General features: G+C 41.5%; 1 protein-coding gene across 7 annotated transcripts in view; it reads right to left on the bottom strand.

The window, feature by feature from the left end:
• Nucleotides 1-14,241, bottom strand: part of LRRIQ1 (leucine rich repeats and IQ motif containing 1) — a 165,157-nt gene that overhangs the window by 54,353 nt on the left and 96,563 nt on the right. For all 7 annotated transcript variants that reach the window (XM_044980054.1, XM_044980049.1, XM_044980039.1 and 4 more), the window contains exon 23: nt 3,404-3,514. In XM_044980054.1, the coding sequence (XP_044835989.1) occupies nt 3,404-3,514 (111 nt within the window). The remainder of the gene's footprint in view (nt 1-3,403; nt 3,515-14,241) is intronic.

The following is a 14,241-nucleotide window of genomic DNA, read 5'->3' as shown; positions in this document are numbered from 1 at the left end:
ATACCACAGTATGGTAAATCTGTGGCATCACACTTGCTTTTACAAGTACAATTAGTGTGATGCCAGAAATGAAATACCAATTTCAAATGAGGAATAAGCAGGACCAGGAGGTTTCAAAACCAGAACTTTTGGATTTATGCAATAAAAAATGAATGAAAGTAGAAAGAAAATACATGAGCCAGTAAGTGTATTGTCAGCAAGAAAAGTGCTATTTTCCATGAAGTTTCAGTGAGTTTTTAAAAAGCCATAGGTTCAATAAGTGGGGGAAGGGAATGTTATACTTTTTATGTAGTATTAAAACAAAATGATTTTAAAAAATCCCATTCAAATTAAAATATTGGTCTTACTTAAACCAAGGAAGTTGAGTATTACAGATGCCAATCTAGCCTAATTCCCTCATTGTGTTTAGATCTATGTCACACAACAGCATACAACATTCTGAGACTTCTGAACTATGTAGGAAAAAAAAGTGAATTATGACAAAATGTCATCCTTAACTCAGACAGAATTGATTTGCTTTAATTAGTTCACCAGATTGTTGATCTTATTAAAGTGCAAGTTTTTTCCTTCCATTCAATGAACTTGTTTCCAGACAAAAAAGTTTGCTATATTCTTCCCTTCTCACAAATACTTGGCATCCATTAATCCTTAGAACAATAAATATTTTAAAGTAACCATGAAAAAATGAAATACCAGATATATTTAAAGTTGAAACAAATTTAACCAACCCAAGGATAGAATGTAAAATACAAATATGATACCAGTGGTTTAAATAACCATCAATACTGGTTAATACTGTATACATAGTAGTCAGATATAAGCTTTTATATACATTGTTTTTTCTACCACTTGTTTTCCTACTATGCAGTGTTTCTTTTTTGCATTAGGTTTATTTTAAATATTGTTAACCATAATCCATAAGTACAACCAAAAGAACAGAGAAGATTCAAGAGACATACCATACATTTGACAACTTAAATCCTTCTGGATGTTCTCTACTGTGATGTGTTCCAGTTTAAAAAGCTAAAAATGGTCTAATTGTTTCACTTCCTAGGGCATCCCCTTTCAAAAGTAGCAATCCCCTTATTTAACAGATAACATGTGTTCTTGCTATTGATGTTATAATTTCTCCTCCCCACCTCCCACATTAAAGCAGGAATATTTAGAATGTAGATACCCTCTTCTTTGAGAGCTCTCTTTAGTGGGTTCTAAAGGAGAGGGGTTGGGATTCAAATCCTCCACCAGAGCACTGATTGGCAGGCAGGCTGGCAGGCTGTGGAGGGAAAACGGGTTGTATGGTTGAAGTTGATTCCTACCAGTCAGGTGATTGGTTCGTTCCTCCTCCTGCTCTGGGGGATAACGTCTGCAGGGCTTGAACAGAAGTTTGTCCACTAAAAGATATTACCTCACCCACCTTGTATCTACCTGGTATCTCTACAGAGCTTGTTGGCAGAGAGTGGGAACTCCTACCATAAAGAAAGATTCAAGAAGATCTGCACAAGGCAGGAAAAAGGCATGGTCAAAAGGGCAGGAAGGGAAGACATTGGCCTGGTGCTTGTGAGACGGGAGACAAGCAACAGTCTGCACAGGTCCTGTTCCAGCCCAACTCAGTGAAACTCTCATGCAGGCTCTTTGTTTTGTGGAGGCCAAACTGAGGCACAGAAAGCTCTGAAGTCATCCTGGTAGTATCACAACAGCACAAGCAGCTGTTCTCAGGTGTGCTCTTGACTCTAATTCCCATCCCCAACTTAATGCCTTCTGGCAAGCCCATCTGAAGCCATCTTGTGTGCACTAGAGATGCTTTCCTCACACTTGATCAGGGAATGAAGCATTCTCAGTCTAACCAGAACCCCTTCAGAGAAGGAATAGCATGCAGTGCCTGTGAGAGTTTGCTGGAAAAAAAAAACCCAGCCAACTCACTGACCAGAGGGGAATAGCTGTGGATGACAGGAAAAGTACCCAGCATTGGCCTAACTCTGCTTCCAGTGAAGACAATTGGAGTATTACCACTGACTTCAATAGTAACAGAATTGAACAAATGCTGAGGGCATTTGAAAATTTGAACTTTTATATGTTCTGTTGAAATTTCTCAGGTATACCCTCAGCCCAAAGGTGAATTCTTTTTGAATGTTCAATATGATGTTTGAATTGTATGAGCACGGAAAAAAAATGTGTGGTTTTTTTTTTCATTTAAAGATTTTTATCATATTCTTCTTCTGAATTCACAGAACAGTTTGTAAAAATAAAAAAAGGTTCATTGTCTTCAGGAATGGGTAACTTGAAAAAAAAATAACCAAGAAACGAAGTGAGATTAGAAATGGTGTTATTTTGTGTATTTAAATAGGTAAGAAACAAGTACTGTGTCTGAAATAGATAAGGGTGTACACAAGGCCTAAACTATATTATTTCTCTGGTTATTACCATTCATAGTATTCTATGCTACTGCTTTGTATTTTCTCTGTACAGTGCTTTGTTGCTTGTATAAAATAGTTTATTAAATCTGTAGCAGCTGGTGTCTTGCAGTTCCACCTCCAATCCCACAGCATGTGAGCAGCTCCCCATTTTGTTGAAAGGGTCTTTCACTAAGTTCCCTCTAAACTACTACTACTGTGGTGACAGAGGGCTTGGGGGAGTCCTCTCTCCCTGACCCATCTCCATGCCAGCCGGCACCCCAAACCCCTCATCCCCACCCCAGAGCCTGCACCCCCAGCCAGAGCCCTCAGCCCCCTCCTCCCCACATCCAACCCTCTGCCCCAGCCTTGAGCCCCCTCCCGCACCCGGAACCCCTCATCACTGGCTCCACCCCAAAACCCTCACCCCCAGCCGGAGCCCTCACCCCCCCCACACCAACCCTGAGCCCCCTCCCACACTCCAAAATCCTCATACCCAGCTCCACCCCAGAGCCCTCATCCCCCCTGTACCCTAACCCTGTGCTACAGCCCTGAGCCCCCTCCCACACTCCGAAACCCGTGGCCCCACCCCGCCACACATCATCTCCATATTAGTGCACATAACAGAATTCATTCCACAAATGGATGTAAAAAATTAGAGGGAACATTGGTTTCTCCTCCCTTCTCTGCATGTAGCTTCAAGCATGTCACTTAAACCAACTCCCCCAATTTAAAAGTATTTAGTGCCTGATCCAAAGCTCACTGAAGTCAATCAAAAAATTCCCATTGATTTCAATGAGCTTTGGGTCAGGCCTACAGTGCACATTACAAATTAATCACTGGAAAAAAATGTATTAAAACTGAAACGTTTCATCACGTCATTTGAGTTGTCCACACACACTTGGAGCTAATGCCTTCTCTTACTTCTGCATGTGTTTTCATAACTGAAAAAGAATTGCACAAAGACATTGCAAAATACATAAATAAATATAAAGGGAAACTCCTGTTCATACCTTCAAAGTAACTGCTGGCTGTCTCTTTTGCTGGCTGTCTCTTCCTTGGTGGTTTCACAGGGGGATGTTTATTTTCATTGTTTCTGAACAACGCCAGGCGCACAGCTGGGTCTAGACGACAAGAACAAGTTAAAATCAGAGGTCAGATCTGGCTTGTTCATTCCTTGAAGCAGTTATTCACCTTTTAGTCGTTTAATAAAAGAAACAGAATCTCTTGTGTACATTTTACATTAACAAAAACAATTATATTACTTCTAAAATAAATTAATGTAAGTACAAAGAAGCAACCATCTTGACTTTTTTATATACCTTTAAAAGATTTCTAAATCATCCACCTGTGGAAAGCTAAACTACATTTTAAAAGGATATATATTTTAGAAAATATTTAGAAGTTCTATTTTGAAGGTGGGGATCTCAATCATAAATATTAGGTAAACAAATACATAAACCCCAATGCCTACAACTTAATAGATAGGTGGAAACACCTTTATATGAACCAAAGCAAAGAAAATCACAAATATTTTATTATCTGAGGCTAAACTTGAGGAACATAAATGAACCGAAAGCCCTTTAACATATCCTATCCTGTTCAAAGTAGAGGTGCCTTCAGCAACCTGTGGAAACATACTCTCCATAATCATTCCCATAATTACCAGGCCACATAGTCTTAAGTCTTCATAACTTATCAAAAAATGTTTGTAAAGAGTCATAGATGGACACAAACATTCCCACACCAGAAGAACTTACAATTTATATAAGAAAAGCAAAACCAATACTGGACAACAGTTCAGGAGAAGGGAGTTTTGCAGTTTATTAATGATGGGAAGGGAGAAGGGACTGCTTGAACAGATGAATTTAAGGAGGGATATGAAGGAAACTCATGCTTGAGGACAAGGAGAGAGTCTCACACACAAGGAGCAGAATGAAATAAGCTAAAGTCAGGTATCTAGAATAGGAGATGAAGAAAGGAGTGAGAAGAACACAAGAACTGGAAGAAATGCACAGAGTTGGAGTGGGAGGCATTGTATAGGATGAGGTAGGTGAGGATGGTAAGTTTGAACCTCACGATAGGGTTGCCAACCCTCAAGGATTGGCCTAGAGTCTGCAGGAATTAAAGATTAATCTTTAATTAAAGATTATGTCATATGATTAAATCTCCAGGAATACGTCCAACCAAAACTGGCAACCCTACCTGATGCAGTAAACAGTGTGAGACCCAAAGGTGGGAACCAAGGCAAAAAGGTGATATGGTTAGTGATGGGGGGAGGAGACTGTAAATGAAGGAAGAAAAGAGATTGTTACAAGGTGATGGATTGGTTTTTAGCAGTGATAAGGGACTTAGCAGTGGGGACAATGAGGAAAGGATGTAGCTTGAGGACAATGAAGAGAAAAAAGAATAGAACTTAGCAGGAAAAGAATGAGTAGGCAGGCAGGGTATAAGGATTAGGGAAGATGGGAAGTGCAGTTTTGGAGAGAGTGGGTGTGTCAGACTGATGTCAGTTTCTCCATTATGAGACTGTCCCCGAGGGAGCCAGGGGAGGAGGCGGCTTTAGTGGGGACAGCATTACTTCTTAATCAGTGAGGCTGAGAGCCAGCAGCAAAGTATGTAGCCCTTTGGAGGGGTGAGGGTGAGGGAAAAGGGAGCTAAGTCTATACATGTCGGACCCTAATCCCTCCAAAGTCAAGGTGTGTTTTTCCATTAACTTCAATGGCAGCAGAATTAGATAAGAAAATTGGCTGGAGTCCCTTCATGCCAAGTGAAAGGGCTGGAGTGGCATGAAGGGGCCCTAGAAGTTCCAGTTCTGCACAGGGGAGGATTCCCTTGGTGCAAGTACTCCAGACCCAGGACCCCATCACAAGTCCTAGGGTAGAGGGCATGATAGGGGCATGGCTAGGGGTGGGATGTGTGTTGGGGGGTGAGGAAGTCTTTTTTAAGAGCGTCCAATCATGGTGCATCTCTGTTGGTTGAAGGAACAAATTCACAATAATTCAATTCAGTCTCTAGTTCAGGAGTACTCTTGGATTCCTTGCTGACATTAGGCTCTCACACAGCAGCATCTAGAAGTAATACTTGTTACCATCTCTGATTGGCTAAGGGACTCCAAAGATCTGGCCTCAATTATTAAACTGAAACTACTGAAAGGCACTCACATACTATGGTCATGAGCATGGTATAAAAACCTATATAGAAACAGGGACTGCAGTGTACCGAATCTGGAGATTCCAGGCAGTGCTGTGGTCTATAGGGAAGTCTGGAGGATGCTGCCATATCTTAGACCTCCACTGGCTGTCTAAGTTATAGTAATGATCTCTCCAGCCTCTGGAGGAGCCAAAGATTGAGATGCCACAAAGGAATTGTAAAGTCACTTTAGCCTGACCCCCTACCCGCCTGGCTGCAAGTTTCATCAGCCTTTCTCTCAAGGTTAGCTCCATTAACTTAAATCTGGGTAGCGAGTAGCACAGTCCAAAACAACAAGTATATATTGGTGGCCCTGAGCCGTCTTCTCCAGGGGTCCCACTAGGTCCACTGGCCTGGGTCTGTCACAATACATAAAGTCCTTCCATAAACTAAGCTTTTGAGGAAGGCAAACCCCATAACTGGCTCATGTTAATCTGCAAAAACTGCACAGAGTCCTCTAGGTGTGCTTTCAGTGCACATCCCCTTCACCAATATTCCCGCAGTACCCCATGCTCCCACCTATTTACCCAGTGCTTCCAGCTGCAGCTTTAGACCCTCTCAGGTCAGGACCTGAGAGGAGAAGAGGTCTCCTTAGTTTGAGCTCTCTCTGTGACCAGCCCCAGCTAGCCCTGTCCCTCTGATCTCCCCTTTCTCTCTTTTTTCCCTTTGCACGTCCTTCCTGTGCCTCGTATCAGCCCGGGGCTGATGAGCGAAGTGAGTTCATTGATCCCAATCAGCTGGGGTACTAATTAGCCTCTAAGTGATCAGAGTGCAGGCTCATCGATTCACTCCCTGCACTCTGTAACAGGGCTGCTGAATCGGTACACTCAGTCATAAAGTGCACCTACCGCTGCTGGAGCTGGATGAACCCGAGCAACGGAAGTCAGGGATGGTATGTGCTCCCATATTATGGACTTGCATGGCCCAGTGGAAGAGGTGGAATAGTATCTCTATAAATGTGCTTGTGTATGTGGGTGGGAAGCGGGAAACAGGGCTAGATTGCCATGCACAGTTATTATGAATGTCACGATGTCTTATGAAATGGGTGAGAAGTGAGTCACAGTATGGGTTCAATAAGGAAGTGATTGACATGTGGATTGGTTTACCTAACTGTCTAGGAATAGCGTTTGCTTACTAATTCTTAATTGTTCCTGACTTTATGTTTAGCTTTATTAATTCAAATCTTGGTTGTATTATGAGATGCAGTGATAGCAATAAACTTTCTTGGTGAGATAAAAGGCTTCATATATATACACATGCTTTAAAACAGTGCAGCAGTCACGCACAGCCAGGCAGGACAGCTGCCATTATCACACCAAAACACCAGTTACAAAAGAATATCCCAAAATATGTCCCCAGGCTTCCCTATTCTCCTTTCCCCTCTTTCCTCATTTTCCATGCAGTTGGTGCTGCAGGAGGTGGATGGAGGTATTCACAGGAGAGGGGGGTCAAGATAGAGGGCCACATTGGGTTTAGTTTGCCCTGCCCAGCTGCTCATGGTGCCAGACTGAATGGGCCACCCAGACATGGAGTTTTTGCAGCTATTTTTGGACTCAGGGTAGGTCACAGGAGAATCAAGCCATAGTGTGGGAAAGGCAACAGGAGCCAATAATCTTGCAGCTATGACTAAGACGAGCAGCTCAAACAGTTCTTTATGCTGAGTCCTGTCCTTAGCCACTGTTCCTGCTCCCGCACGGATATCCTGTTCTCAGCCTGTCCTCTTGCCTCTCAGAATGCCTTTTCTCCAGTCTTAAGTCCCCGTGTTTCTGGTACTGGACTTGCTTGTTAGCCCTCTCAAGAACATCAACCATCAGTACAGAGAAATGCTTCCTCTTGGAATGGTTCATGAAGGTACTGATATCTAGCTGTGGAGGTACAGCAGCTAGTAGTGGGGACTGCAATAGGACACAACATAGAGGGTATCAAAAAGCTCAGTGGAGGAGCCCAGAATTATTTCTTGTGGAATTTCAGGGACATAAAATGTTACATTTCAAAACTGAACTGCAATATACTGTGAAATGGATGCTTCAGTCCACAGAATCTCCCGAGAGACAGCCTGGGTAACCACAATTAAGGTAGTGCAGACACAATGGTAAATAAAAACGCAAAGCTGTTTTTGTTTTACAAAACTTGCATAATTACTTGGGTTGGAGAGAGGGAGGGGGAATGGCCGGTGGCTTTGCTACAAAAAGCTTTTTTTTTTTCTTAATCATTTCAGGCTTTTCATATTTTGGGAGGCCATAACTGTTCTTATGGTGCCCTATAGGCAAAGGAAGACGTTATTCCAAGCTGCTGGTTGTAAATCTGCAGTGTATGCATCAGAAATATTCAAGCATATAATGATTGAACAGCACATCTATGAATGGAGTGGGCTGGTGAGCTACCCACGTGACCCTGGAAAATACATGCTTCCACACAATGTGACTATCTGGAATTCCTGCTTCAGGAAAAGTTTGCAGCTATTAGCAACCAGGATTGGGTCAGAATCCATGACTGAATGAACAGAATGCTGAGTTATCTCACTCTGTTATGGCTGCATTCCTCCTTCCCTCCCACAGCACATTTTTGGACTAAGGTTCAAACCCCAGTCATATTTGGGACAAATGATTGTGTCATCTGTGGTCTGCATGGACTACCTTTAACTGAAATTAATTAGTTTTGAAAATGGATCACATTTCCCTAAACACACAGTTCATTTTTATAGGCAGCTCCATAGACCATTGAGTGATTACAGTGCGGCAAATGCAAACGCACGGCAATGTAATATTATTTTTATGAAACAGGAATGGGGCTAGCAAAAAATCTGTCTTTCCAGTAAAAATCCTCTTTAAAGGTGTTTATTATGGTTTGCACTTCCTGGTTGTCATTTTGAACTCCATATGATGTGGGGGTGAGGGGAAAGGGAGACAGAATGTCAAGCTCCTGACATACAATCTGCCATTAGTGAATACATGCTGCTAGTCGGGACTTCTCATAACTTTTGCATTGGTTGTTAGAGCAAGAATCCCTCTCATTATTGTAGTAATAAACATTACATTGGAGCCAGAAACTTACCGGGCTCAGGGGCAGCTTTTGTCCCTTCTGTGTTTGCTACAGGCTCCGCAGCAGGCTGTTCTTCAGGGAGTGCATCAGCTTCTCCAAGTATGGACCCAGAGTTTGCTGATGATCCTGTTCCAAAGTATGCTCTGGGACTGGTTTTAGCAACAGAGTTACTTCATGGTCTTCACTCAGTGACTGGTGCTTGCTCTTATCAGTCCCCACAGTTTTCTCTGTGCTGGGCACAGTGCCCACAACCCGGTTAAACTTCTCACAAAACTGGGACAATGTCTACAAGTTGCCCCAGGTGCAGTTCTGGCCCCTGGTCTTCTGGTACATACTCTTGTGCCATTTAATCTGCTGCCTGCACTGGTCACCAGTCCAGCAAATTTACAAAGCTGCTAGTTTCTTCGCTGTCTGCTGGCATGCATGGGCATTCCTGATACTTTTACTAAAGTCCACATTTTTTCTTGTCTCGCTTCAAAGAGTCACCAAAATCTGGTTGTGCTCCCATGATCACGAAGCAGCAAAGACTGCAAAGGGCTTGTTCTGGCCCGTATCCTTTGCAAACACAGAAGGTTATGTGCTGGTGTGTTTTCACCTCAGTGGTCAGAAGACTATGAATGAAGTGGAATGGTGAGCTACCCAAGAGACCCTGGAAAATACACGCTTCCACACAATGTGACTAATTATCTGGAATTCCACTCACTCATCACAGCTCCATAAGAAGCAGATATATGGAGAGAAGAAGGGAACAAGTCCCCTCACCAGAGAGCATCAGGAACCCAGGATGTTCATTACAATGCTAATCCCATCCAAGTTCCACTGTGGTAAATAAGTAGGCTTTTTAAAGAGGAGCTATGTAAAACTCAGGGCAGATGCTAACTTTATATTTTGGGGGTATGTGGATGTCAGCTAATGAAGCCCTAAGGCAGAGGAAGTTGGTGACATTTGCAAGAAGGTAATCCACTTTGACAAGACCACATGAGTGGTCCTATGAAACAGCATTTAATAAGTCACTACTGTGTGAATGCAACATCTTCAATTTAGCAAAGATCCTTACTGTAGCATGGGAAGATTCCTCATGAAACATGTTTGGTTAGCAGGCTGATACTGAGACTTGAGCACAAAAGGATGCCTATTTGTTAATATTCTGTAACTTCCTTGTATTTAGAGCTACTGGAGGTTGGTCATTCTATGGTTCAGCTGACAACTTAATTTTTATTGTATTTTTGTTTGTAAAGAATGTATAGAGCAATGAAGGGACATATTAGACGTTCTGGAAACCTGCTTCTTTATAGCATATAATTAATGTTGTAGGTGCATACTTTGTACTTTATCCTCAGATTGGTGGGAATGTCTATATCAATGAGTTTGTATTATTTTAATATAAGTATTAAGTTTTTGGATGAAATTAGTTGAAGCTATGTTAGGAAGGAATAGTGCCAAATAACATAATATTCAATCTGGAGTTTAGGAAAAGATCAAACATAAAAAAATCAACAAGATATAATCAGGATAAGGGTAATAGTGAGGTGTGGATGACTGGACGGTGGCTGAGGATCAGTTTAAGAACATAAGAACATAAGAATGGCCGTACCGGGTCAGACCAAAGGTCCATCTAGCCCAGTATCTGTCTACCGACAGTGGCCAATGCCAGGTGCCCCAGAGGGAGTGAACCTAACAGGCAATGATCAAGTGATCTCTCTCCTGCCATCCATCTCCATCCTCTGATGAACAGAGGCTAGGGACACCATTCTTACCCATCCTAGCTAATAGCCATTTATGGACTTAGCCACCATGAATTTATCCAGTCCCCTTTTAAACATTGTTATAGTCCTAGCCTTCACAACCTCCTCAGGTAAGGAGTTCCACAAGTTGACTGTGCGCTGCGTGAAGAAGAACTTCCTTTTATTTGTTTTAAACCTGCTGCCTATTATTTTCATTTGGTGACCCCTAGTTCTTGTATTATGGGAATAAGTAAATAACTTTTCCTTATCCACTTTCTCAACGTCACTCATGATTTTATATACCTCTATCATATCCCCCCTTAGTCTTCTCTTTTCCAAGCTGAAGAGTCCTAGCCTCTTTAATCTTTCCTCATATGGGACCCTCTCTAAACCCCTAATCATTTTAGTTGCCCTTTTCTGAACCTTTTCTAGTGCTAGAATATCTTTTTTGAGGTGAGGAGACCACATCTGTACACAGTATTCGAGATGTGGGCGTACCATGGATTTATATAAGGGCAATAATATATTCTCAGTCTTATTTTCTATCCCCTTTTTAATGATTCCTAACATCCTGTTTGCTTTTTTGACCGCCTCTGCACACTGTGTAGACATCTTCAGAGAACTATCCACGATGACTCCAAGATCTTTTTCCTGACTCGTTGTAGCTAAATTAGCCCCCATCATGTTGTATGTATAGTTGGGGTTATTTTTTCCAATGTGCATTACTTTACATTTATCCACATTAAATTTCATTTGCCATTTTGTTGCCCAATCACTTAGTTTTGTGAGATCTTTTTCAAGTTCTTCACAATCTGCTTTGGTCTTAACTATCTTGAGTAGTTTAGTATCATCTGCAAACTTTGCCACCTCACTGTTTACCCCTTTCTCCAGATCATTTATGAATAAATTGAATAGGATTGGTCCTAGGACTGACCCTTGGGGAACACCACTAGTTACCCCTCTCCATTCTGAGAATTTACCATTAATTCCTACCCTTTGCTCCCTGTCCTTTAACCAGTTCTCAATCCATGAAAGGACCTTCCCTTTTATCCCATGACAGCTTAATTTACATAAGAGCCTTTGGTGAGGGACCTTGTCAAAGGCTTTCTGGAAATCTAAGTACACTATGTCCACCGGATCCCCCCTTGTCCACATGTTTGTTGATCCCTTCAAAGAACTCTAATAGATTAGTAAGACACGATTTCCCTTTACAGAAACCATGTTGACTATTGCTCAACAGTTTATGTTTTTCTATGTGTCTGACAATTTTATTCTTAACTATTGTTTCAACTAATTTGCCCGGTACCGACTTTAGACTTACCGGTCTGTAATTGCCGGGATCACCCCGAGAGCCCTTTTTAAATATTGGCATTACATTAGCTAACTTCCAGTCATTGCGTACCGATGCCGATTTAAAGGACAGGTTACAAACCTTAGTTAATAGTTCCGCAACTTCACATTTGAGTTCTTTCAGAACTCTTGGGTGAATGCCATCTGGTCCCGGTGACTTGTTAATGTTGAGTTTATCAATTAATTCCAAAACCTCCTCTAGTGACACTTCAATCTGTGACAGTTCCTCAGATTTGTCACCTACAAAAGCCAGCTCAGGTTTGGGAATCTCCCTAACATCCTCAGCCGTGAAGACTGAATCTGAATCTGAATCCATTTAGTTTCTCCGCAATGACTTTATCATCTTTAAGCGCTCCTTTTGTATTTCGATCGTCAAGGGGCCTCACTGATTGTTTAGCAGGCTTCCTGCTTCTGATGTACTTAAAAAACATTTTGTTATTACCTTTAGAGTTTTTGGCTAGCCGTTCTTCAAACTCCTCTTTGGCTTTTCTTATTACACTCTTGCACTTAAGTTGGCAGTGTTTGTGCTCCTTTCTATTTGCCTCACTAGGATTTGACTTCCACTTTTAAAGGAAGTCTTTTTATCTCTCACTGCTTCTTTTACATGGTTGTTAAGCCACGGTGGCTCTTTTTTACTTCTTTTACTGTTTTTCTTAATTTGGGGTATACATTGAAGTTGGGCCTCTATTATGGTGTCTTTAAAAAGGGCCCATGCAACTTGCAGGGAATTTCACTTTAGTCCCTGTACCTTTTAACTTTTGTCTAACTAACCCCCTCATTTTTGTATAGTTCCCCCTTTTGAAATTAAATGCCCCAGTGTTGGGCAGTTGAGGTGTTCTTCCCACCACAGGGATGTTGAATGCTATTGTATTATGGTCACTATTTCGAAGCGGTCCTGCTATAGTTACCTCTTGGACCAGCTCCTGCGCTCCACTCAGGATTAAATCTAGAGTTGCCTCTCCCCTTGTGGGTTCCCGTACCAGCTGCTCCATGAAGCAGTCATTTAAAGTATCAAGAAATTTTATCTCTGCATTTCGTCCTGAAGTGAAATGGTCCCAGTCAATATGGGGATAATTGAAATCCCCCAGTTTAGAGAAGATGGAAAGGATGTGATGTTGGTTGCTATGGAAACAAGAGGAAATGATGAGGCTGACAACTGCTTATTGTTTAGAGAGATTGTTACCTGCCTTTTGTTAGTAAGAAGCACATGTTCTGGGGATATCCAGCTGCATGAGAGGTTCAACTGACAGAAGTGGCCAAAGTGTTTTTATTTTTTTTTAAATGGTCTGGCTAAGAGATTGTGACCTCTCTCATTCTTAAAAAGGATGTTGAGATCCCCCCCTATACAGGGTGAATTTTCCACTGGGATTTTCTGACCAGTAAGCAGCACAAAGAAACTTTGGCAGACTACAGAATCCAGCCCAGAAAGTTCTGAATGTAATTGCTTGTTTACATACTTAGTGCTACTTCTGGCAAGGAGGGATTGACAGCTGTGCTTCAGTATCTGCACTAGTGTCCAATTTAGATCAGGGTGCAACTGACAATGTTGGTTTTAAGTTAAGCTTCATTTAGCTCTGACTACCTTAGAGTGTGCCTCTTTCACCATGCTGAACCAGAGCAGTTCAGATGAAGGGAGGTACTTGGCCTAACAGCCCAATCACTGAAAGGGGGTGGAAGATAGGCATTTTCTGTGAGGGGGCACTGACACTGAAAATCATTGCTCTCCTTTGCCTGGATGGAATATGTGGAAAGGAGATTCTTTACTGGGTAGTCATGGAAGGAGATATCTTGCAACTACAGAAGATCAGGTTTATACAGATCTAACAACTCAAACTGTAAAGTTTTGTTAACTTTTTAAACACTAGTCACGTACTTATGAGAGTTTTCCAGTGCAGCACTTTCTAGAATCAAACAAAACCAACCCCCCTCCAATCATCTGAATATAAAAAACATCCCAAAAATCCTCTAGAACAACAATAAAAAATAGGATAATTGAATTTGATACTTGCAAACCATTTATGACTGAATTAATCACTACTAATATAAACCAGACAACATATGGAGAAAAGATGATATAACCTAATAGACTTTATTCATTAAAAATGATACATGGGCCACCAAGTTATACATATGTCAAACATTCAGCTGGCCACCAGATATTTATGGTTTTGTGGCTGGGCAGTGTGGTAGGAAACTATAAAGGATTAAATAACAATGTTTTAGCCTCCTGCCCATTGTCTTTTCCTCATCCATAAAGAAAAGATTACGGTAATTGTATGTACGTTTTATTTAAATCTAGAGCTCTGTCATAAGTAGTCTTAGATGCTGGTACTTAGCTAGGGAAGGGGGGAATTGCAAACTTTTCTTAACTTTACCTTTTTATTTGTAAGTGGTGTTTCCCTCTCTTGAGTGCAAGATACTCTTAAACTTAAAAAAAACAAAAACAAAAAAACAACTAACCACCACTTGACACAAAACAGGGATAGCCAGTGGTAATAGCTCCAAACATATCACCAAAGAGTTAAATATTATTAATGGAAGGA

The sequence above is a fragment of the Mauremys mutica genome, chromosome 1 (genome assembly GCF_020497125.1).
Source record: "Mauremys mutica isolate MM-2020 ecotype Southern chromosome 1, ASM2049712v1, whole genome shotgun sequence".
NCBI lineage: Eukaryota > Metazoa > Chordata > Testudines > Geoemydidae > Mauremys > Mauremys mutica.
Note: the sequence above shows the minus strand (reverse complement) of the source record. Positions and strands in the feature narration are given on the sequence as shown.